This window comes from Dipteris shenzhenensis, chromosome 9, assembly GCF_047967505.1.
Source record: "Dipteris shenzhenensis isolate YYH24624 ecotype China chromosome 9, Dip_SZ_1.0, whole genome shotgun sequence".
NCBI classification, from domain to species: domain Eukaryota; kingdom Viridiplantae; phylum Streptophyta; class Polypodiopsida; order Gleicheniales; family Dipteridaceae; genus Dipteris; species Dipteris shenzhenensis.
Window position 1 is genome coordinate 39,093,419 of NC_141604.1, and position 25,068 is coordinate 39,118,486.

At 43.4% G+C, this 25,068-nt stretch overlaps 1 protein-coding gene across 1 annotated transcript in view; it reads left to right on the plus strand.

The window, feature by feature from the left end:
- The first annotated feature begins 11,064 nt into the window (after positions 1-11,064).
- The window catches only part of LOC147898617 (vacuolar-sorting receptor 1-like), a 31,821-nt gene continuing 17,817 nt past the window's right edge, over positions 11,065-25,068 (plus strand). The window contains exons 1-3 of the mRNA XM_087379211.1: positions 11,065-11,978; positions 12,086-12,778; positions 12,890-12,978. Coding sequence (XP_087235337.1) covers positions 11,669-11,978; positions 12,086-12,778; positions 12,890-12,978 — 1,092 coding nt within the window. The 5' untranslated portion in view covers positions 11,065-11,668. The remainder of the gene's footprint in view (positions 11,979-12,085; positions 12,779-12,889; positions 12,979-25,068) is intronic.

A 25,068-nucleotide genomic window follows, 5' to 3' on the forward strand; every position in this document is an offset into this window, starting at 1 on the left:
GCCACCATGTGTTTGTGCACCATAGCATCGAGGAAATCCACACTTTGCACAGACGTCTGTCTCACAACTGGAATAAAGCATTGCCTAATAGCTTTCTATAATTGGTCCCTTGGGAGCAGAGAGGAGCAATATGCGAATTCTATACGAGGATCCAACAAGGCTCAAAGAATGAAACTTCTATTATGCCCAAGAAGACCTCCTATTGGAAGCTGCATAGTTGAGTGGGAATCTCACATGAGCCTGTGCACAGATTGGGTATTATTTTGGGTACCTCCCCCAACACAATTCCCAATGCTTCATTGATCTTTGTTGTTTTGTGCTGCACTACTTCTCTGGGTTGCCTAAATTGAAGTGATGAGTTCAACAGCCTTCAAATCCATGTCACAACTAAAGTATGCACTCAGGGGCATCGATAGGACCAAGGCACGGGATGCAGATTTGGCTTGCCCTAGTAGAGCGAGCATGACCTTATTAATTCCATAGGAGCAGTTGAGATGGGGATTAGAGGAGCAGAGCAAAGCGTGAGGTGGGAAATTGGAAAAGCAGGATGGGTGAGGCACCTATAGCTTTTGCCTTACCATTCCAAGCTATTCAATTTTATAGTAGATGTAGAGGACAAACAAGGTAAGATCCCAGTACACAAGTACTATATCACAAGGGGATCATGGGAGGTGTAACAAAGGATATCGTGGGATCTGAAGATAAAGCTAAGGGTACCATGGGCGGTGGTGTACATAAAGAAGAGGCTGGCATATATGTCATTAAGGAGTAGCAAGAGGAGGGGGGAAAGAAGAGTAGTACTAGTGTATGAATACCTTAGAATGGAGGATTAGTAATGACAAAGATCTGACTTCGAAGGGGTAACTACGATCCATTGGCTCCGTTTAGTAGATGAAACATACAAGCATCCACAAAGACTATACAATTCATGAATGACTTCTCCATCCCAATCAGAGAGGCGATCTACACCTTCAAGAAGATATAGTGTGCGCGCTGATGCTATAAGGTTTTATGAAGATACATCATGCATGGTGACGCTAGAAGGTTGAGGTTTCATGCTAAGCAAAGTAGCTATCTTTCTTTAAAATCTATTTGCAACTCCAATGCGAATCGTTTTTCAGTCACGATGACCACATGTTTTGGCAAAATTAGCTAGAGTGCCTAACATCCAAGTTGTCACCCATAACTGTAGAATTAAAAAAGACTTTGGGGATTAGCATAGCTCTTGGGAATTAAAAATGTGGAAAGAACTCACCATTAAGACGGGGAAAAATGAATTTTCATGTTCAAAGCAAAATTGTATGATGATGCAAAGAAGCTTTGCAAGGTTATCTTCCGATTGTGTTATTGTGTATTTCTAGGGAATTTTTGATTGTAGTAGTGTTGTGCAGGGCTATCAGTCCTTAATTGGGCTTCTAATACCTCCTCTCAACTATGGCACAAATACTCAAGGATAGTTTTGTTGAGAGTTCACGCTCAACATCATGTGATCATGTGTGCATAGCAATATCATGTGATCATATGTGCATAGCACTAACCCAATAGAGTGCTATAAAGGAAATGGTTAGATGCCCTAACCCTAAGCCTAACCCTAAATGGGTTTGTATATATTCTACATTTTCAACTAAATCTAGTGTACATTTAGTCATTTGTGGTGTGCTCTCTAGCTGTGCCCTCTCTCCTCATCTCCACTCTTCTCCTCTCCCCTCTTCATATTTTGTCATGGTATCAGAGCATGGTTCTACCTTCCACTGAGGCACCATCCTTCTTGCGAGAGTGATTGAGAGATCGAGAGCGATTGAGTGTGCATTCTCTTTCATTGAGAGAATTTCCATCCATTTGAGAGGAATTTTCGTCCATTTGATTGTGTGAGAGAGATTCCTTGTGACATTCCATTTGTTGAGAGTTTCATATTTAGAAGGGTAGTTGTTTATCCAAATGTTTAGACCATGGGAGCCTTAATGTACCTTGCTAGATGCTATCACCAATATCATCTCTCTCCTTCAAAGGCTCACTAGTACTAAGAGAAAGTACAGAGCTCTCTTTCTCACAGATTTAAAATCCGAAACCTCCCTCTCTTTCACTGAATCTCTCCAAAAAACACTCAAAGGTTGAAGAAGAAGATACTTTCTCTCACACCTCAAGAAGATCTCAAATCAAATCGAAAACTGCGGACAGAAATTTTCTTCACATGAATGGAAATCTTTCATCAACGGAATGAAAGATAGAAACCTCTCTGAACTCAAACAAAAGGTAGGCAAGTCCATGCAAGATTTTGTCCTAAGGATGCGAGTCTTAATCAACCAGCTGAAAGGAAGAATGCAAGAGCTGAAAAGAAGAATGGTACTGTAGCAGACAGTGTTAGAGCAATGCTTAGTGAGGAGCATCTTCCGAATCAGTATTAGGTAGAAGCAATAGCCACTACAAACTACTTGCTTAATCGACTTCCTACCGAACCGATACAAGGTATGACACCTTATGAAGCATTCACCGGACATAAGCTACACATCGGGTATCTCTACATATTTGGTTGCATAGCATATGCCCACATACATGATGATCATCGTAGGAAATTGGTGCGAAGTCATGCAAATGCATCATGGTTGGCTACAGTAAAGAAAGCAAAGCATACAGGTTGTATGATCCCATCAACCACACAAGGTCATTATCTCTAGAGATGTAATCTTTGATGAGGAATCACAATGGAAAACCTCAAACACACAGGAGATAGAAGCATCGACTTCACAGTCATCTACAAAACAGGTTGATGAAGAAGAGCAAGAATTGCCAGAAACACCCCAAGCAGAGGCACAGCAATTTAGACGGTCTACTAGGGAAAGCAGACGACCAGCCAAATTGACATATGCTTAAAAAGGCAAAGCAATTCAGGTTGAAACGACTAACTATGCTCTTATGACTACCATCATGGCTACAGAAGAGCCACTGTACTTCGAAGATGCAGTAGACAAGCCAGAATGGCAAACTGCTATGAATGAAGAAATGGATGCTTTATATAGGAATAATACTTTGGAATTATGCATCCTTCCACCAAGAAAGAAGACCGTAGTAAACAAATGGGTATACAAAGTGAAGTACAATCCAGATGGCAGTATTCAAAGATACAAAGCCAAATTAGTTGCAAAAGGATTTGCATAGCAATATGGTCAGGACTATGATGAGACTTATGCTCCAATAGCAAAGATGGATTCCATACAGTTCTTGATATCACTAGCAACACTCCGCAGATGGAATGTGTACTAGCTCGATGTCAAGAATGCATTTCTCAATCGTTATCTAGACACGGAAGTCTACATGCAACAACCAGCAGGTTATGTTGAACTAGGAAAGGAGAATAAGGTTTGCCATCTCAAGAAAAGTCTCTACGGCTTAAAGCAAGCCCCTAGAAGTTGGTACAATAGAATCAACAAGTATTTTGCTGATCTGGGATACATGAAATCCAATGCAGATCATACACTCTACTACTAAGTTCAAGGGGAAGACATCACTATTGCACTTTTGTACGTAGATGATCTGATTGTGACCGGAAGTAAGGATAGCTTCATCAAAAATCTAAAACAAGACTTATTTGCTGCAGAGTTCAACATGAAAGATCTTAGACTTATGCACTATTGTCTTGGAATTGAGCTCTAGAGAGATTCAAATAGCACATTCATGAGTCAGCTCAAGTATGTTGACAGTCTCTTGAAGAAGTTTCATATGGCAAATTGCAAGATTGCAGCCGCTCCCATGGAATAGAGGTTGAAACTTACTAAAGATTTAGAAAAGCCTACAGTTAATGACAGATGCTACAGGCAGCTCATCGGATCTCTTATATATCTGACTATCACTCGGCCAGATATTTGTTATGCAATAAGTTCACTTGCACAGTTTATGGCAAATCCAAAATAGTCTCACTGGAATGCAGCCAAAAGGGTCTTGAGATACATTAGAGGTACAAGGGAATAGAATACAAAGGAAGTCATCCACGGTTGCATGGATACTGTGACAGTGACTATGCCGGAGATCACGAGACCGACACAGGGATATAAATTTTTCCTTAGTCAAGGTGCTATATCATGGTTTTCAAACAAATAGCCAACTATTTCTTTGTCTTCGACTGAAGCAGAATATAGAGCACTCACTACAGGTGCATGTGAGGCTATATGGCTCAGAAGACTATTGTCAGAAAGAGACTACTTTGATGAGTCAAAGCCAACAACAATATACTATGATAATCAACCGGCTCAAGCATTGGCCAAGAATCCAGTATATCACTCCAAGGCAAAGCACATTGATGTCAGAGAGCATTTGATCAAAGAAAGAGTGTTTCTTGGTGACATCACATTGCAACATTGTGATAGCAAAGAGAATGTTGCAGACATCTTTACCAAACCACTCGGTAAAGAGCTTTTCGAGAAACACCGACTAGCTCTTGGTTTGATGCTGAGGAAGGACATTCCCATTAAAGGGGTGTGATGGAATGTAATGCTCAGTCCTTCTTCAATTCCCCAGAATCACCATCTTGAGGGAAGGCCTACTTCATGATGTTGATCTTGAGGGAAGGTGTTGAGAGTTTACGCTCAACATCATGTGATCATGTGTGCATAGCACCGTCATGTGATCATATGTGCATAGCACTAATCCAATAGAGTGCTATAAAGGAAAGGGTTGGATGCTCTAACCCTAACCCTAAATGGGTTTGTATATATTCTAAAATTTCAAATAAATCTAGTGTACAATTAGTCATTTGTGGTGTGCTCTCTAGCTGTGCCCTCTCTCCTCATCTCCACTCTTCTCCTCTCCCCTCTTCATATTTTGTCAAGTTTAAATTAGGGTAGGAGAGTGTAACAGCCTTGAGTGTCTTAGGGGTGATAGTCACATAATTGAAAGATAAAGAAGTCTTTCACATCCGTAGCATCACATAGGATGCATACTATTTTTATTTAATTGCAATTATGCTAATCCAAACAAGAGCGCAACATCGTGCAAGTCCCATTTTAAAACTATGGAGATAGCAATATGCAAAATATGACCGATCTTTATTTCCTATGATTGGTATCATGCAAATAATAACGTTAATTAGTAAGTTGAAGTGTTTAAACTCAATGGTCTTTTATATACCAGTGTCATTTTACATTCGTAGCAATGCATGTATCATGTATCAAATGTTGCTGCAACAATGCGCGTGTTTCCTACTTGTTTATATTATATCAAGGTTAACTCTTCATTAGAAACCTTGTTATTAGCCACACATTTCAAACTTTTATTGCATAATTTGATACATCAAAGGGAAATATAGGAGCCCATAAAACAAATACCATAAGCGAAAGAATCACATCGAATCATAGATTAACATTGATAATGTGTATTACATCAAATTTTTTCCAAAGGGGAGAATAACATTCATAAATGATGCAAAGATGCCTACTTGTGCATGAATTCAGCAGATAGACCTACGCTCGTTTTTGTACAAAGCTCGAAATGGGGCACCCTCACAAATGGCCATAAAAAATAATCGGCACTATAGGAAAGACAACAATATTTAAAGCCTTCCATACCTCCAAATTGCTCCCCTATCGACCTTTTTGTTTTCATGCATGGATAATGTATCAAGATTAACAACCCACTCATTATATCACAAGCAAGAATCAATTGCCTTTAATTGGACAATATATCAAGAATGACAACCTTATCATTATATCACAAGTAAGAATCAATTGCCTTTAGTTGATAATGCCACTTGGCCCAATTGTGTTCTTTTCTATTTTCCTTTCCCCATGTTTTAACCTCCTACATTTCATGCTATTAACCTTGCTTTATATTTGCTTTTCTTGTCCTTCATTAACCTTTCTTCTATCTCTAGTCACTCGTTTGTCTTTCAAAATTCATTGCGACCAAACGACTGGCGCTTTTAGACCCGAATCAATTGGAAACGATCTATAATTTCATACAAAAAATTCACACGAACCAAAAAAGTACTTTTATTACACTGCTTGTAGTAGCTGCCACCATTATATTGTTTCAAAATTATAGAGGTCACCCAAAAGATTATGTTAATTGTAGTTCTATTACATTCCGTTAGCTAAAAGCCATTACATAAAAAGTTTTTGAGAATCACATTCTTCACACAATATAGATTCTAGATCTCCTTCCACTGACGAGAGGGATGTGATCGCGAGGCACACGAGGAGTTGTACTATTGGTCATCACTGGTAGATACATCAACTGGTTCCTTTCCAGACTGTCTACCACAAGATCTACTTACGCTCTCATGCCCCTCGACGTCCACATTCACAAGTCCTGGCATTTATTTGTTTCCACTCTCCTGGCCTGCACCATCGACATTCACCACACCTAGTGCTATCATAGTAATAGGAGACAGTGGCTGAATAGGAGACACAGGCTAAATAGGAGATACTAGTTGAACAAGAAACTCAAAGTACCTTGGTGCATCTTGAAGCAAACCTTTGATATGAGAATTAGCACAAGGCAAACCAAGCGCAACATCCATATTCACATTGAGAGAGGAAGGGGAAACCATCGATATCCAGTGAGCTTGCCCAATTGCTACGTGGTAGTTCCCACTTCATAGCATCTTCAATAAACACCTACTAAAGGGCACACCAAACCTACAATCAGGCTTATACTTTCCAAAACATGAAACACCTATTGAAAACATTCTGACTATTCAAGCACACCCTATTTTTTGTTTCATCCACTCTATATCTGACATATAGCTCCACTCCAGTCTGCATATCCTCAATGCTGATGTCCTTCAAAACGAACTTGAATTGTGGGAGTCCCGAACCCTTAAGATAGTAGCCAACCATAACATGGAACGTGTGCATGTTCCTTTGCCTAAGGGCTCTACACATGACAAGACCTCTAGGAGGGTAATTTTTATCCCAACCAATATGCTTCTGAATAAGCTTATTCACAGCCTGCACACTGTTCGCCATGATCTAAATGACCATCTGCAAATGCAAATGATACAAAACACCACCTCTTTCCATCGAGCACAGACCAACAAGACATCGTTGATCTAGAAACTCTTGCACACGATCGATAAGACACGGATCCACATCGCCTACCATGACACTAATCTCCATCATCTTTGTAGCACCAACCTTCTTGCCAGATGTGGGTTGCTTCTCCTTTTCCCTCTGCTTCGGTGGTCGACCTCTCCCTCTCTTCGGGACCTCCAACCTGCAAGCACAAACATTTCAGTCAACACTCTAACTTGCCAAATCAAGCTAAAATGCACACAAATACACTAACCTGAAGTCGTGCCCACATGCATGCGAGTTTGGAACGTCCATCACTCCCCCTACAACCTCCGGAGAACTTGCAAGTCGACGTGCCACCCGCTTCATTCGTAGCATCCTTTGTCTCACCTCCATTGTGTTTGGACGCTGCTATGATGAAGCCCATGGCGACTGTCCTCACCCAACAGAAAGCAGAGCAGAGTAAATCCTTGCATCGACTATGGACAAAAAACAGACAAGTGGAGCATGTGGGACGAGAGGTGGAGAATGAGCCTCCATGATCACACCACCAACTTAATTAACCAACACGTGTTGCATGTTGCCACATGGCAGGCCCTCTAGACTTATATAGAGAGGTCACCCTAAGTCCACTAACACTCCCACCATCAGATTAATCCATAGGTTACTCTAAGCCAAAACCATAGGTTAATCGGCACCATCTCGCACCCCCTACAACTAATTAATTGAATTCCAATTTATGGGAATATCGTGGGCACCTATTTACTCCATGTGGTGGTGCCCAACCTTTGCTTAAGTAAGGGCAGTATGCACCTCCTTACTCATGCCCCCTAATTCCCCCTCCCCCTTTACCACGTGCTTTCTTCTTTAATGCCCCCTTCTTAAGTGGTCCCTCTTAATTGAAACTCCCCCCCCCCCCCCCCCTTTTATCCCTTAGTTTAATCATGCCCTTTCCCTCTTCCTTTTCACCCCTCTTCTATTATCCACAACTAATTAATAGGAATTTCCCATTTTTCAATGTAGGGGGGCGGGGGGGGCATACTTACTCATGCATGAAGTTTATTGTATTATGAAGTTCCTATTTGGTTGCTCTAAACATGTGTATTATGTCAAACTATCCACCTTGTCAATGATAGAGAGTTTAGCTCTACATGTGGGGAGCTAGTTCATTCGTTCATTTTAAGCTCACTCACAATTTATTATTATTATATCTTCATCATAGACTTGGACCTTGATTATTGGATTTTTATGCTTTTAGAAAACTGTGTTAGCTAAATATAACAAGAGTGCACAAGTACACATGGGCATTGCCTCCTAGTATACTAGTAGTAAAGAAAGTGCTTTTGGATGCAAAGAGAAAGTAAACGATTTTTAAAAGGAAATTGGGCCATCAAAAGGCAAATTTTGTAGGATGATCTCCATAAATAGCAATTTGAAACATATGACTTAGTTGACTTTTTTAAATTACACGTGAAAATTCAAAGAGTTTAGTTAATTTTTTAAAATTACAGGTTGAAATTCAAAATAGCACTATCTCTAAGGAGGCAGTGCTAATAAATTGTCTCTTAATTAGTATTCTTAGAATGTCTTGATTAGAGTCCACCTCTCCCTCTCTCTCTCTCTCTCTCTCTCTCTCTCTCTCTCTCTCTCTCTCTCACTCTCACACATTAGCTCCTCCCTACATAAACCAAAATGTACTATTCATAAGCATTCATGTACTTTTGTTGCATTACAAATAACACTTTAATATTGCACAAGTGATGTTTTTCATTATTTACCAATAACCTAAGATTGTTTAAATCTCTTGCTAAGGGTCTATGGAAAGTGCTAGATTTTTTTGGCTAATATATGTTGAGGGGCAATTTTCCTTTGTTTTTGTTTAAGTTGAAGTAGGTTAGTGTTTAAATTTGTGTTAGTTGTTAGTGGGAATTAAAGGTTGCCTTTCTTTAATGATGCCTCAACTACTCTCCCTTTCATTAAAGTTTGACAATAGTCCTTGATCCGGCTGACCTAGCCACCTCTTTGAGTCGTTCCAGTAGTTAACTGCCATAGTTGGTGAAGAAGCCATTCAAAGATCTTAGAACAAGGATAACACTCATTACTAGCAGTAAGCAACAACAAAGCTAATCTAAAGATCTTAGATCTTAGAACCTATCCAAGAAGTGCATCAGAACATGGAAGGATATCTGGAATCCTTGCATGACGGATTCGATCTTGTTAGAGGATTTGAAGGCTAAATTCGTTCTCATGTTAGGCGAATCAGATTTGATGGTGGCAATTCTAGAAAGAATCCCTGAGGATTGGCCATCCAATTATGTAGTGGCCTCGGATTGCAGAAAAACTCAGTGGTAGGTCGGGAAGATGCACCTGCAAAAACTCACATCAAAAGCGACCTACAAGATTTGGGCACAGGGTGCTGCGCCGGTGAGGAACCTGAGGAGAGGGCCGAATTGGTGGAGGGGCAGATTTCAGGAAATCTGGAGGCATTGTTGGGTAGGTCAGGCCAGATTTCTTCTGTGGAACGTCATGCATCAGTGCCTCCCCCTCTATGGGTGGTTGGCGAAAAGGGTGGTGGTCAATCCATCCTACCAACTCTGCAGTAGAGCCAAGGAGATCGAAATGCAAATGATGTGGGGCTGGCCGATGACCAGGCAAGTTTGGTTGAGGCTGGAGAGTGCAATTAGGGGAACCGGTCTGATGAGACGCTTCTTCCTCGGAGGAAGCTGATGTAGGGCCTTGCTAGGCGATGTCACCAAACTGTCATCCACGTTGGTGGTGACTTGGCCCTATTTGTGGGCGGCGATTTGCTATCTATCTTGGAGGTTAGGAATAGCGTAGTGTTCCACCATCAAGGTAGCATAGCCCTAAGAGAATCGGCCATCTTAAAATCGTTGAGGAGCTATTTTAGTAAGATGTTGAAAGAGTCAAATAGTATAGTGAGTGAGGCCCTAGCGAGGGTCGAAAAAGGGATGCAATAACGCTTTTTATGCTGCAATAAAGATTTAGAGGCCTTCAAAAGCACTCATGCCTTCCATCAAGACCTTTTCATCCAAAAGCATACTTTTCATCAAGTGTTGTAGGTCTTCCGATCAAAATTAAATCCAAGGCTTATATTAGGACATGTGGCTCAAGGAGAGGCCAAGAAACCCAAAATTCCCCCTAGGCTGCCTACCGTAAAAAAAGAGTTGGGCCATAGTAACCTGTTTAGTTTTGGGAAAGTCTCCCTCAATGAGATGAATTATTTGAAGCCTTGCTCTCATTTTGGTGCGTAAGCACTCCTTGAGTTTATGAACCAAGGTTGCAATGCCCTACAAAGGGGCTTTTGCACTTTTCCAAAAGGGTAAGGGAGAAACTAACCTTAAAACATGATTGCCACGTTGGAAAAAACTCCTTTTAGTGCCCCTAAAAAATGATAGAAAAGAACTTAACTAAAAGGATGACTTCTAAATTACCCTTATCTAGGCTACCCTTCAGATTTGAGGCTTTCAATGATGATGGATAATTCTAAATTTTAAAAATCTAAGAGAAAGCAGGCACGAGCAATTTGAAAGCCTGAAAAGCTAATCTAAAGGTACAAAGTAAGAAGTCCAATAGGCATTGTAGGTGCTCAGTTTTGAGATATCAGGCTGAAACATAACCTTTTCTTAGCATACTTGTTGTGGTGGTGCATCATGAGAACGGGCTATGAGCATGCAATTGCGGGAACTCTCCTTAAGATTGTGAACCTTTGGTGTGATGTTGCTGGTGGGGATAGAATAAAATTTCAAAAAAAAATCCGACAGCTTGTTCACGGGGGGGGATGGTTTTGCAAACCACCCTGCCCTTGTCAAGGGTGACGAGAGAGGGTTTTTCTGGTGACCAATCTTCTGATGTTGGCCCCTACTAGAGACAAAGCAGGGGTGCAAGGAGCAATCTAGACGCGTGAATTCAAATTGTAAACCTGAGGTTTCCAAGTGGTTTGCAAACCGCCAACGTGGAGTGAACAAGCTCTAAGAGGAAGTGGGCACGAGCAATTCGAGAGCCTGAAAAGCTAATGCAAAGGTACACAGTGAGGAATCCCATGTGCGAAATGGGACTGTGCATGTGTGTGTGTGTCCCGTGTCATGCGTACGTACACCAGCACCGCCTCCCCCCCCTTTACTTGCCACTTCCCATGCGTCTCTTGCCTTCAAAGCTCCTCCCAACGCCGCTTTCTGCCCATCCCATGCACACCTGCATTGTCGGAGAAAGATGAGATTTTGACGCACAGTGGTGCTTCGTTTAGAAATTGGGCTCCCATTTGAGACAGAGAGACAGAGAGAGAGCTCCCATTTTGAGAGAGAGGGGGAGAGAGAGAGAGAGAGAGAGAGAGAGAGAGAGAGAGAGGGGAATTGGGCTCCTATTTGAGACAGAGAGATTGAGAGAGAGAGAGAGAGAGATTTTGCACGTAAACGCAGTGGAAATACGGCCTCGCGCAAGGTTTTGGTCCGAGAGAGAGAGAGAGAGAGAGAGAGATTGATTTTGCTCGTAAACGCAGAGCAAATACAAGGTTTTGGTCCTCAAAGGACTACAGGACAACCAGCGACCACAAACGGGCTACTTCTCTTGTAGAACAGAAGGACTTTCCTACTTCCTTGTTTGCTAATATCAGCTATAACGAGTGGAGGCTGCAAGAGCGTCTCACCATGACAAAAACGAAGGTACCTGTGCCTATGGGCCTTCTGCTGTTGTTCGCTCTTCTACTGGCATCAGAAATGCCTGTTTTGGGTCGGTTCGTCGTTGAAAAGAACAGTCTTTCTGTCCTCGCGCCCGACTCTATCACGGGAAAGCATGATAGCGCTATTGGGAACTTTGGGGCACCTGATTACGGTGGCTCCATGATCCTGGACGTGAAATATCCCGAGAAGGGAGCTGACGGCTGTAAACCGTTCGAGGTATCGTTCAAACGTACCAGTCCTAAGGCGAACCCAACTGTGGCTCTTCTTGATCGTGGAGGTATGGAGTGAAACAAAACTGCATGCCCATCTTGCCTTGTTTTCTGTCTTTCTTCTCGAGGCATAGTGAAGATAGATATCTGGTTGATCGGAGCAGTGCATGTGCAGGCTGCTATTTTGCTTTGAAAGTGTGGCATGCTCAGAATGCTGGAGCAGCGTCCGTTTTAGTCGCAGATGACCGAGTTGAGCCTCTAATCACGATGGATTCTCCTCAAGAAGACAAAGATGCAGCTGAATATTTACAGAATATTACAATCCCGTCTGCCTTAATTGAGAAGACCTTCGGGGATAAATTGAAGGCGCAATTGTCTAAAAAGCAAATTGTAACAGTGAAATTGGATTGGTCAGAATCACTGCCTCATCCTGATGACAAAGTGGAGTATGAATTTTGGACGAACAGTAATGACGAGTGTGGGGTAAAGTGTGATGCTCAGGTGGAATTCGCAAAAAGTTTCAAGGGTGCAGCTCAGCTTCTGGAAAAGGGGGGCTTTACGACATTCACACCTCATTACATTACCTGGTACTGTCCTGATACCTTTGTAAAGAGCAAGCAGTGCAATTCCCAATGTATCAACCACGGCAGATACTGTGCCCCTGATCCTGAACAGGATTTCACGAAAGGTTACGAGGGAAAAGACGTGGTGATGGAAAATCTGAGGCAGCTTTGTGTATATAAAGTTGGCAACGAATCAAACAAGCCTTGGGTGTGGTGGGACTACGTATCTGATTTTCATATCAGATGTCCAATGAAGGAACAAAAATATAACAAGGAGTGTGCAGAGAAAGTTATAGAATCCCTAGGCAAGTTAGTTCTCGTATATTGCTTGTACTAAATCAAAAATTTCCTGGTTTGGTTTGGATTGGAAGACAGTTTTTGTGCATTGTGCCTTACCCTCGTGGCTGCGTTGATAGGGGTTTCTGTTGCTAAAGTTCGAGAGTGCATGGGGAACCCAGATGTGGACTCCGACAATACTTTGTTGAAAGCTGAACAAAATGCGCAGGTTTGTAGCTCATGGGCTATTGAATGTAGTAGAGATCAGTGTTTTCTGGTTAGAGCTAGGTTTTACTGGAAAAATGTGACATCTTTCTGCTCCAATATATTAAAGTTTTAGTCTATTGTAGCTCTTAATAAAAAAGGGGCGTGCATGTTTTGATGCGAGTTCCCTCCACTCACAATTCCTTTTCAGAATGGCCTAACCCTTGATTGGAGGTGTGTCCTTCAGCTATAAAGCCTTTCATTTGGCCTATATGTTGCTCATTATTATATTCTTCTCTTCACCCTAGTGAAGTTCCTATTCTGATAGTGGAGCTTTGGGTGGATGGTGAAGTCGTAGTCTTACAAGCCTTCTATATGTCAACGTACGTAGCTTCTAGCCACCGTGAGGATGTTTACCTAGTCAATCACGCTCATTCAAGTTTTGGTGCGAAGAAAGCCTATATGCATGGGAAGTGCATGCTCAATTGAAATGAAGTTGAACATGGGATGAGTGTCACGATCTGTGACGTATTCCTTTCTCTATTTCTAGACTTATGGATGGTTTGATGAATGGACACTTGTGGAAGGGTATGCCCTTTTGACGGGACACTTCCTATGAGGCAAAACCCTTCACAAGAGACTCTCTATTGAAGAGACACTCCTATTGTAATGTACCCTCTCATCAAGGGTCACACCCTTCACAAGGGGTACACACCTCTTCATGCACATACACTTTGGAGTACACACCTTTTCATGTGTGACTCTTCACTCTCTATATAAGAGAGGCCCAATTGTATGGATGACACACTACTGATACTACAGACACTCAAGCAATACAAATATTCCTTGTTCTCTGCTATTTCAGTCTCCTTTCTGTTCCTTAGCACATTTCTAAATATAGTAAATCTAGGATTTCTTACAGTGGTATCAGAGCAAATTTCGCTCCTGCCTGTAGGAAATGCCCTCCACCTTCTAGCGCCTATCTGATACATCTCTTTCCGCTAGAAGCATATCCGTGGACATTGTGCATGGAAGAGATGGAGAGAATGAGCGTAAAAATTTTAGCGCCAACCCTGCCTAAAGTCATCAATGGCCTCTCCATCTCCCACACATCACGAGTTGATGTGAATGGACACGACAAAAATCGTGTCTTTTCATGTGCTTGGGCTGTCCCAAAACCAAGGGACGCACCTTTTCCACCATCAGACACACTTTTTGATGAAGAGTTTTGACTCTTCACCCAAGGGACACCTTTTGATGAAGAGTTTTGACTCCTCACCCAAGGGAGACACCCCATCGTGGAAAAAAGGGGACACCTCTTCGTGTGGGGACACCCCTTTTGAAAACAGGGTCACACCCCTTCATGAAAAGGTACACCTATTCCAAGGGTCACACCCCTTAGAGTAGGCACACCTTTTGGCACCGAGCACCTTATAAAAAGGGTACCTAGAGGGGCTAAAAAGGAAAACCCAGCCCCATACCTTAGGCCTAACCCTAGACTACCCAAGGGTTAATGAATCCCACACTTTAATTTTTGGCGACCACCCAACCTAGGCAGTCTTTCAGCGCCAGATCACTGCCCTTGCTGCCGCGATTCAGCCTTGGAAGCACGCAGCCAATTTTGCCACAAGCAAGCAAGCTGCCCCTTTTTCGCCACCACACCTGCCTTTGCCCAGCAGCTGTTCTGCCCTCTATCGCAATTCAGCCTGAATCCTGCTGGCTTATCTCGCCACCTTAGCCTGTGAAAAGTGCCCTTTTGCTGCCTTCCAATTCCGACCAGCCAGGCCCAGATCTGCTCCTCGCACCCCACAGGCACTTTTCCTCTGAAATCAACGCAGGAAACCCTTTTCTGCACCACGGCTCTGCCAACACCCCTATCTGCCTCGAAAGTCTCGCCAGGCACCTTTTTTCCTGCTCACACTTCAACGTGAACCTGCAAAGATAGTAAATGGACCTCCGGACGGAGATTTTCAGGCCTTGCTATGCAACTAATTGGCAGATCTAATCTATGCCAGGTGGATTCTTTCCATTCTATTGCTAAGGATTCTCTTTCATATTGTTATTTGATGCTCATTATCAAATTACAGCAAATGAAAGCCTTCTCCCTAAAGCATGGAAACCCCTGGTAATTCACCCGTCCTTTCAAGGACACCTTAGGCATCATCTACCACACAATATCGTGTTCAGATTGCACAACCAGCCCATTTCGGAGCTTTTGCATCAAGGGTCTTCTGTGTCACGTGTCCTTCTAGTGACTTGGACCACATCCTATACCTTCTGCGTGAGGCACCTCAGTTACATTACTTCCTCAGCACAGTCCAGGTTGTGTTCCACGAGACACGTAGATACCCAGAACCCGATATTCCTCATGAGTTTGCTGTCCATCTTTGGAGAGATTTTTACCCCTCAGCTTCAGCATCTCCAGGGTACTCTCCACCTCCTTCAGCTCCCAGATATCCTCCTATACAGGTTGTACCTTCCCCAAGACAGTATTTACACTCTGAAGGCACTCCTTCTCCTGGATATCCTCCACTCCCGACAGCAGCTCCTTATCCTTTCTCAGATCTGTGGACTCTGCAACCTACCCCTGTACTTTCACGAGCAGTAACACCCATTTCGGTATCACCAATGTTACCTTAGACAGGACCTCCTTTACCAGATTTTCATGGCTGGTTCCATCCTGCTTCTCCTGCCCCCTCCAACATGAGCAACCTCAGGGAGCAGCCCGAATCTTCTTTCAGGAATGGTACAAACTAGAGCGCAGGTTCGTGCTTTTCTCATAGGGATCTCCGATATGTCGCAACGCTCGCGTGCAACCTCTTTGGAGATAAGCGTCTCAAGTCCAAAAAAGACCCCTGAAGTCAACTTACAAGGCGAAGCACTACTTCAACTTCAAATTTCCTAGCTTCAGGACAGCATCTCCGACTTGGTCCAGAAAGTCCAACAACTCCAAGATTCTCGCAGTACCACACATACAGAGGATGACGTGATGCAACCAGACGACTATGTGGACTCATTCCCACCAGAGGTAGAAAACACTGAACTCCGTGCCCTCTGCCGTTTACTCCAAGCTTCCGAAACTAAAAGACTTGACATTAAACTTCCGGAAGCCTACACTGGTCAATGAAATCGTTGAACAGTTGACCAATGGCTCGCAAAACTGCGCATGTACTTTGATATTGTTGATCTCAGTGAAGGCAAAAAGATTGCCTTGGCAGCCTCCCCCCTCAAGGATACAGCTTTTCTATGGTGGCAACGACGCTTAAAGGATGGCAAAAGTGTGTTAACTTGGGAACGTTTTGAACACGTGCTCCGTAAGCAGTTCATACTTGCCAATGCGGACTTCCAAGCACGTTCAAAACTCCGACAGTTTGAGCAAACAGGCTCCTTGTCTTCCTACATCTCTCAGTTCACCACATTGGTGCTGGAGATTGATGGTTTAACTGAGGATGATCGTCTTCATGCTTTCATCTCAGGCCTAAATCCCTCGTTATGCATTGATGTCCTTAAAGTAAACATCACCACCACAGCTGGCGCTATTGCTTACGTAGAGCGCATTACAGATTTTCAAAACACAGGGAAGCAGAGTGCTAATCGAACATAGAACTCTACTATGGCCAAAGGTGCTCGTCCTCAAGATAACCCTAGGTTTAGGAAGAACTCAGGTAATCAAGGTCATCGACAGTCTCAAGATCCCCACAAGTCTCAGAAATCGTATGCTGGATTCCAACAGAAGCACTCCTCCAAGGATCGTGCCTCTTCTTCTTCACAAAGTCATCACCGTCATCCCCAACATAAAGGTGTAGCCATTGACAAGAAGAACAACCCCAGCACAAAAGGACTTTGTACCATCTGTACAGGCGACCATAGATGGTTCGATTGTCCCAAGCGACCAAAGCAAAATTCCAATATGCAACCTAGCACTTCCCAAACAGAAGATGCTACCCCAGCACAAGACAAGAAAGGCAAAGCTGTTCGAATGGCAAATACCATCCACCTGAGCCTTGCCAGCAATCCCGAACCTTCCCTGGCCACTTAAGTACTTTGTGTTCAAGGATCGATTCGTGGAACAACGGTTACTATCCTCATCGACAGTGGCTGCTCTCACAACTTCCTAGCTAGTTCTATGGTCGACAAACTTCGATTGACCACCAGTCCTAGTCTCATGGACTATCAAATTGAACTCGCAAATGGAACTACCTTCTTGTGTAACACCAGAATAAAAAACTTGTCTTTTCGCATCCAACATTATATGGACAAGTTGAACTTCGACATCATGCTCTTTCTCGGTACGATGTCATGCTTGGAGAATAGTGGCTCTACGACTATGATCCATCAATCAATTTTCGCAGCCATACTATCCAGTTTGTCCACCAGGGAAAACTTATTGAGCTAATTGGTTCTAGGGACTCTCCTTCAACCCGAGTTGCCTCTGTCCTACAAGTAAAGAAGTGGGTTCGTAAACGTCAAGTAAGGACTTCACTTCTGTTGGTTACGGCAGTAGAGGAGACACCAACAAAGGATCCTCCTGAATACCTCAACCAACCTTTTTTCCAACCCTACTTGGATATTTTTCCACAGGAATTGCCAAAGCAGTTACCACCTCGACGACCAGTGGATCACCCAATCGAACTTATTCCCGGCAGTAATCCACCGTCGAAACCTCCTTATCGGGTTTCTTACACTCAAAATGAAGAAATCCAAAGACAGGTGACCGAACTACTCGACAAAGGTCACATTCGGCCCAGTCGCAGCCCTTTCGGATCTCCTGTACTAGTGGAAAAAAAGAATAAGTCAATGCGCCTCTGCATCAACTACCGAGCCCTCAATAAGCTCACTATAAAAAACAAGTATCCATTGCCTCGCATCGATGACCTCTTCGATCAACTTCTACACGCAACACAATTCTCAAAGATTGATCTTCGTTCAGGTTATCATCAAATTCGCATACGAGAAGGCGATGAGTACAAGACAGCTTTTCGAACAAAGTATGGATACTATGAATGTTTGGTCATGCCTTTTGGGTTAAACAATGCCCCGGTCACATTCATGACACTAATGAACGACATCTTCGGGCCTGTCCTCGATAAGTTCGTCATCGTTTACCTCGATGACACCCTCGTTTTCAGCAGATCCCTACATGAGCACAAACAACATCTTCACCAAGTTTTTGCAGTTCTCCGCGCAAATTCTCTCTACATCAACATTGCAGTTCTCCGCGCAAATTCTCTCTACATCAACATTGACTGCCATCCTGAAAGCTTGGGGGAGCTTCAGGAACACTCTTCGAAGGATTCGAGCTTCTACCATCAAAGAGATTGATAGGCAGCTGATCATTTGGAATGATAGTATTCTTGACGAGCATGCCAGACCACTGGGCACTTCTCATTACATGCAGTGGTCTAAATGGGAGAGAGGCCTCGCCTACACAGTAGGCACTTGGGAATCTTTTATCAGTCTACGTGAGGATCAGAGACTGCAGTCCGTGAGTCACCTCAGAGGGGTAGCACGCAGGATTCAGCAGATAGATGCAGCCATCCCGGTGGAATGGACAATTGAGTTGCCTATTACTTCCACCACTTGGATGGGGGCTTTTTCGAGGACATCAGTTTCTTTACAGGTGATCGCTCTCCGAGGTCTCGGGGAAGACGCACTGGTCTTTGATGTTGGGGATGGAGGCTTACTTTCTACATCCAAGGATGGCATTCTTCTTGAGGTTGCCTTTCAGCCTGTCAGGATTGCTGGTTTTGTGGATCATGGAGCGGGCTTGCAGTGGTACTTAGACCCCGACCCTCTGCTCTTGGCCTTGGGATCCTGGAGGTTGTGGTTATATGGAGGTGCACCTATCAGGTGCTTGCAGTGGGACCCAAGAGAGTGGGAGTGGATAGATCATGGGCACCGAGAGAGGGGGATTTCCTTCTTTCGTTTCACGGTTGGTAATGCCAGGAGATTTCAGCTAAACAGTAGGGGTTGGATTCCCTCCAGAGCCCCCCATTGGGAAAGCTTCTTCATCACCGCAGATTTGCGTAGAAATTTTTGGAGGAGGCTTTGGAAATCCCTCAGAAATAGAAAGATCACTATTTTCTTTTGGCTTTCTATTCATGGAGGGATTGCAGTGAACCTGTGGAGATCACGATTTGGGGCTGATCCCACTTGTTCTCGATGTCATTCTGCAGAGGAGTCAGTGCGACATTGCCTTTGGGACTGCAGTCAGGCGAGGACTGTTTGGAAAGGGGTTGCTCGGATACTCAGTATCTTTCACACTTTCCCTTTTTTCACGACTTGGGGCTCGGTCGCATGGTTATCTCTTACCAAGCCCCAGGTGTTTTATGAGGGTGAGCCTTCTTCTTGGGCACTCTCGGTCCGCCGGCAGGTGATAGAGCCCTGCTCTCTGCAGGATGTACCACTTACTCCCTTAAAAGCTTCTCATGTTTCAGTGGACACCTCTTGGGAGATTTTGGCTAGCATTTCCTCTTGGCACATTTGGAGAGCCAGATGTACTGAGGCCTTGGATGGCACCCAGATACACCCATCACAGGTGTTCACGGGTATTTGGACTGACACGGTTCACACTTTGATAGCCATATGGGCTAGCATGCAGGGCCCTTCACGGGCAGCCTCTTCTAGAAGGACTATATTTCTTCGAGTTTGGAGGGGTTCTCCCTTTTTCTCGGAGGTTTCTACCGGATGGCACTATCAGCCTCAATCCTTTCTTTTTGGCTCTTCAACTTTTCGTGCATTGCATGATGTATCCCGTATGGAGCTTGCTCTAACGGTTTTTCTTTAATACTTAATAGAAGTCTCTTTTTGCAAAAAAAAGAAGAGTGAGTTCTTCAGGACCCAACTCGAATATTTGGGACATGTTATTTCAGCTCAAGGCATCTCTGTGGATCCCAAGAAGGTCGAGGTAGTACGAAACCGGCCTACTCCTAAGAATGTTCATGATGTCCGCTCTTTTCTCGTATTGGCAAACTTCTACCATACAAAGGTCTATCAGTTTTCCGAAATCGCAGCTCCTATGTCCGAATTATTGAAAAGCACAGCATTTTTTCAATGGCTTCCCGAAACAGAGTATAGTTTCCAACAACTCAAGCAAGCACTCACTACCACACCAGTTATGGCTATTGCTGATCCAAACCTTCCATTTGAGGTCATGACCGATGCTTCCGACATCGCTACAGGAGCAGTCTTGATGCAAGAAGACAGAGTTATTGCTTTTGACAACCATAAACATTCTAATATCCAAACCCGATACCCGGTTTATGATAAGGAGTTTCTTGCCGTTGTACATGCTTATCGCTCTTGGAAACATTATCTCGTGGGAGCCGACTCGGTGGTTAAGACAGACCATCACTCTCTAAAGTATATCTTTACTCAGCCAGTCATGAACACTTGACAAGCACGCTGGGTTGAGTTTCTGGCCAACTTTCACATGACCATTGAGTACATTCCAGGACTATGCAATGTAGTTGCAGATGCTCTCAGCAGGTTAACTCTAGCATCAGCTAGGGTAATCTCTACATTATCTGTGGATGTTCCGAATTCATTCAAAGGGAAGTGTTTCAATGATAAAGACTTCGGCACAGCAGTACAAATTCTTTTAAAAGATCAACCTTCGACTTCTGAACAGAAGATTTTCTCATCCTATTCTTATACGGATGACCTTCTGTATTATCAAGATCGCCTCTGTGTACCACATGACAAGGATGTTCGACGTCTTTTGTTAAAAGAGCATCATCTAGTTCCTTATGTTGCCCATCCAGGCATCAACAAGACCTATAGGTTACTCAGTGCAACATACTACTGGCCTCAGATGAAAAGCGACGTGATCAAAATGGTTACATCTTGCTTATCTTGTCAACAAATGAAAGCAAGCCGACGACTTCCAGCAGGACTTCTTCAACCTCTTCCAGTTCCAACTGAAAGGTGGGAAAGTATTTCCATGGATTTCGTTACAACACTACCACGATCCTCCAGAGGTAATACTTTGTTTATCGATTGTCCAAAATGGCACACTTTGTTGCTTACAAAAGCAGTGCACAGGCTCCGGACATCGCCAAACTCTTCATACAACACATCTTCCGACACCATGGATTGCCCAAGAATATCATATCCGACAGAGATCCTAAGTTTACCAGTCACTTTTGGATTTCACTGTTCGAATCTTTGGGTACAACTCTACTGTTCAGTTCAGTCTACCACCCAGAATCAGATGGCCAGATTGAAAGAGTCAACCAAGTTCTGGAAGAAATGCTTCGACATTATATTCAGTCATGTCTAGCAGCTTGGGAAGAGTATCTACCACTCCTTGAGTTTGCTTATAATAACTCTTTCCATAGTGCCATCAACATGACTCCATTCCAAGCAGCTTATGGACACACTCCGATTGTACCGAGTGGCCCTAGCTGATCAACTGGTTCAAGAAATGCAAGACATTCTACTCCAAGTCAGGGATCATATGCGAAAAGCGCAAGAGCGGTGTCACCGGTCTACCAACAAACATAGACATCACCTGGAATTTGACACTAGTGACATGGTGCTATTATTTATAGCCCCACATCGCTATAAGACGGTTAAGTCTGTGTTTCCTAAGTTGCGACCACGATACTATGGACCTTTCCGGATCGTCAAGAAAAATTCACCTTTAAGTTACAAATTGGAATTACCACCATCATGGGGTAAAATCCATCCGACATTTCATATTTCTTGGCTAAAGACGTACATTCCAGGCGATGAAGCAGTTCCTCATGCAGGTGATTATGTCCCAGAAATCGAAGACGATTATGTTCTCCTTATTCCTGAGCGTATTCTGGACCATCGACAGCGAGAGACTCGACATCGACTTATCACGGAATTCCTTGTTCTTTGGCGAGATCTGGACGACTCCGATGCCACTTGGCAATCTGATGAAGACTTACAGCAGTATCCTGACATTTTACAGCAGTATCCTGACATTTTACAGCAGTATTTTCAGAATTTACCGTGATATTTTCTACATCAGTTCATTATCTCCACCAGGGTCTTATTTTGAGTGGGAGGGGATGTCACGATCTGTGACGTATTCCTTTCTCTATTTCTAGACTTATGGATTGTTTGATGAATGGACATGTGGAAGGGTATGCCCTTTCGACGGGGCACTTCCTATGAGGCACAACCCTTCACAAGAGACACTCTATTGAAGAGACACTCCTATTGTAATGTACCCTCTCATCAAGGGTCACACCCTTCACAAGGGGTACACACCTCTTCATGCACATACACTTTGGAGTACACACCTTTTCATGTGTGACTCTTCACTCTCTATATAAGAGAGGCCCAATTGTATGGATGACACACTACAGATACTACAGACACTCAAGCAATACAAATATTCCTTGTTCTCTGCTATTTCAGTCTCCTTTCTGTTCCTTAGCACATTTCTAAATATAGTAAATCTAGGATTTCTTACAATGAGGAACCTCACAAAGAGGAAAGGGTGAGTTTACTCCTATATTTGCTGACCGAGCTTTGGGTGGATGGTGGATTCATAGTCTTACAAGCCTTCAATATGCCAACATGCGTAGCTTCTAGCCACCATGAGGGTGTTTACCTATTCAATCACGCTCATTCAAGTTTTGGTGCAAAGAAAGCCTGCATGCATGGGAAGTGCATGTTCAATTGAAATGAAGTTGAACATGGGATGAGGAATCTCACAAAGAGGAAAGGGTGAGTTAACTCCTATATTTACTTGTGATAGTAACTGTTACAATTGGATTGAACCTTGTAATCGACGTGTGTAGCCAAACAAGCTTTTGTTTGGTGGCCAAGTGAAACAAACCATTGCTAATTGATGCAAATCACGGGTTATGACACATGGTTGTTCTACCCAGCCAATCTCTATGTTAGCAAGCTCGTAAGATTCTCATGTATGTTCTTATTGCATGCTATACACAAAACCCACAATTCCTTAGATTCTACATGCCACATGTCACAATCTTAGGGTCATTCCTTGATGCACCCTTTACCCTCTCTTGGAGTACCATTTAATTCCATTTGCCCCTTGGCAAGTACACATTTTGATGCCCCGAGACCCCTGACCTTTAGAACCATCTGGTGAGTGTCAATTCGTCCTCACCAAGGACCTTGACATTGATTCCTTTAACCATATACTTGAAGCGCAATGAAATGTAATACGAAAGTTGGTCCTCTAAAGGAAAATGTCCACCGACCCTTTCGAGGTCATGTTATCAATTTCCTTCCCTCTTCAGGTATGAGTGTCCTCGATGATAAAATTTGGGAATGCTCTCTACATCTGGTACATGGATTCCTAGGTAGCCTCAAATAGAGGTAGACCATGCCATGCAACCAACACTGGGGGTATCTTCCGATTGTGTTCTTGCATTGTTCCTCGGTCTGGTAGGAGATAGGAGTAGTCGTGGACAATGCTTTCTGGCTGCCATGAATTCTCATGCTCAAGGAGTTCTTGCCACTTGATAAGATACTCTATGTAAACCTTGTTTCCGAGCACATGGTCTCTGAAACCCATGATGCTCTCTAAGACATAGAGGATGTGACCCTCCTCATCCATAGGTGGTAGCTCAGGAAGAACTTGGACATGCTGTCCTACATGCGGCTTCAGCAAGGACACATGGAAAACATTATGAATTTTGGAGGTATTGGGTAGCTCCAACTCCTATGCCACCTCTCCAATTTTGCGGATGATCTTGTAAGAATGGCCGACAGTGAACACCTTTAGCCAGACGTAGCATGTGCATCAGACGGTTGGGATTACTATTTAGCAGAATGCTGTGGGCAGCATTTGATCACGGATATGTTTTCAGATGCCTTACGCTCTTACCGATCGTAATACCTGTGAGCAAGCTTTGTGTTGGTGTTACCTTTCAGCGAGGTGTAACAGTTCTTATGGAGGCGTAAATGCACACAATCTCCTTATTCAAAAAACCTGTGCTCATCCGCATAGTTCTTCTGCTTGGCTTGGGCAATCAGTATATTCTTCTTAGCCATCCATTCTTTCCAAGTCACTTCTTGCTTGCTGATTTTTCACAGCCATGTCTGCAATTAAAGGTGGCATTCCACCTTGCATCCATGCATTGCTTGAAAAGGGCTCATGCCAATAGAAAGGTGCTTGGTACTGTTGTAACAAAATTTAGCAAGAGCCAACCACTTATCCTAGGACTTCTGTGTATCATGACAAATGTGCCTCAAGTATGTCTCGACTCATTTGTTCACCCTTTCTGGCTGTCCATCCGTCTCAGGGTGGTAAGCAGTGCTAGGTTTGAGGAGAGTATCCACTGTTGTGAATAACTCCTGCCAAAAGTGACCCATAAATTTTGCATATTTTTCACTAGCAATTTCCTAAGGGAAGCCATGATGCTTAAAAACATGCTTAATAAAATGCCAAGCAACCTGTGATGCTGAATACCGCTTGTTTTGTCATTCTATCCACCACCACATAAATGCTATCCCATCCCCTCTCTGTAGAAGGCAACCCTATGATGAAATCCATAGCTATGTGGGTCCATTTGTCTTTTGGAATAGGTAATGGTTGTAAGAGACCTGCGGGTAGCTGGCTGTCCACCTTATTTTGTTGGCAAGGCAAGCATTCAGTGACATATTTAACCACCTCACCTCCATCCAGTTGTTTTCAGTTTATTTCTAAGTGTTTTTCAGTGGCAGTTAGCTAATGGAAGTGATTGGGAATGATGCAAGGTGGCTGTAGGAGGTATGAATGCTATGATAGTTACGGTTTACCGCCCTTTAGTTAACTGAAGGCCGGTTTCAGGGTCGGTGCTCTGATACCAATGTAAGGAAGGGGGTAGGGACAGATTGGTGGAAGGAGATAGAAGTGGCAGGAGGGAAAGAGAGAATGGGGGAGGAGTGAGAAGTGAGGAAAGGGATAGAGGGAGAGAAAGAGAGAGAGAGAAGGGTGAGGGAAAGAGAGAGATAGAGAGATTGGGAGAGAGTGTAGGCAGCACGTAGGAGGAAGGAGGTTGGAGTATATAGGATTAGATGTCACATCCAAAAGTGTACAATGAGTGGTGGATGGAGACTTATATAGTCCTTCTACATTTCCCACCTAAAAGGCCTCTAAAGGGCCTCTAAAATAGCCCTTTCC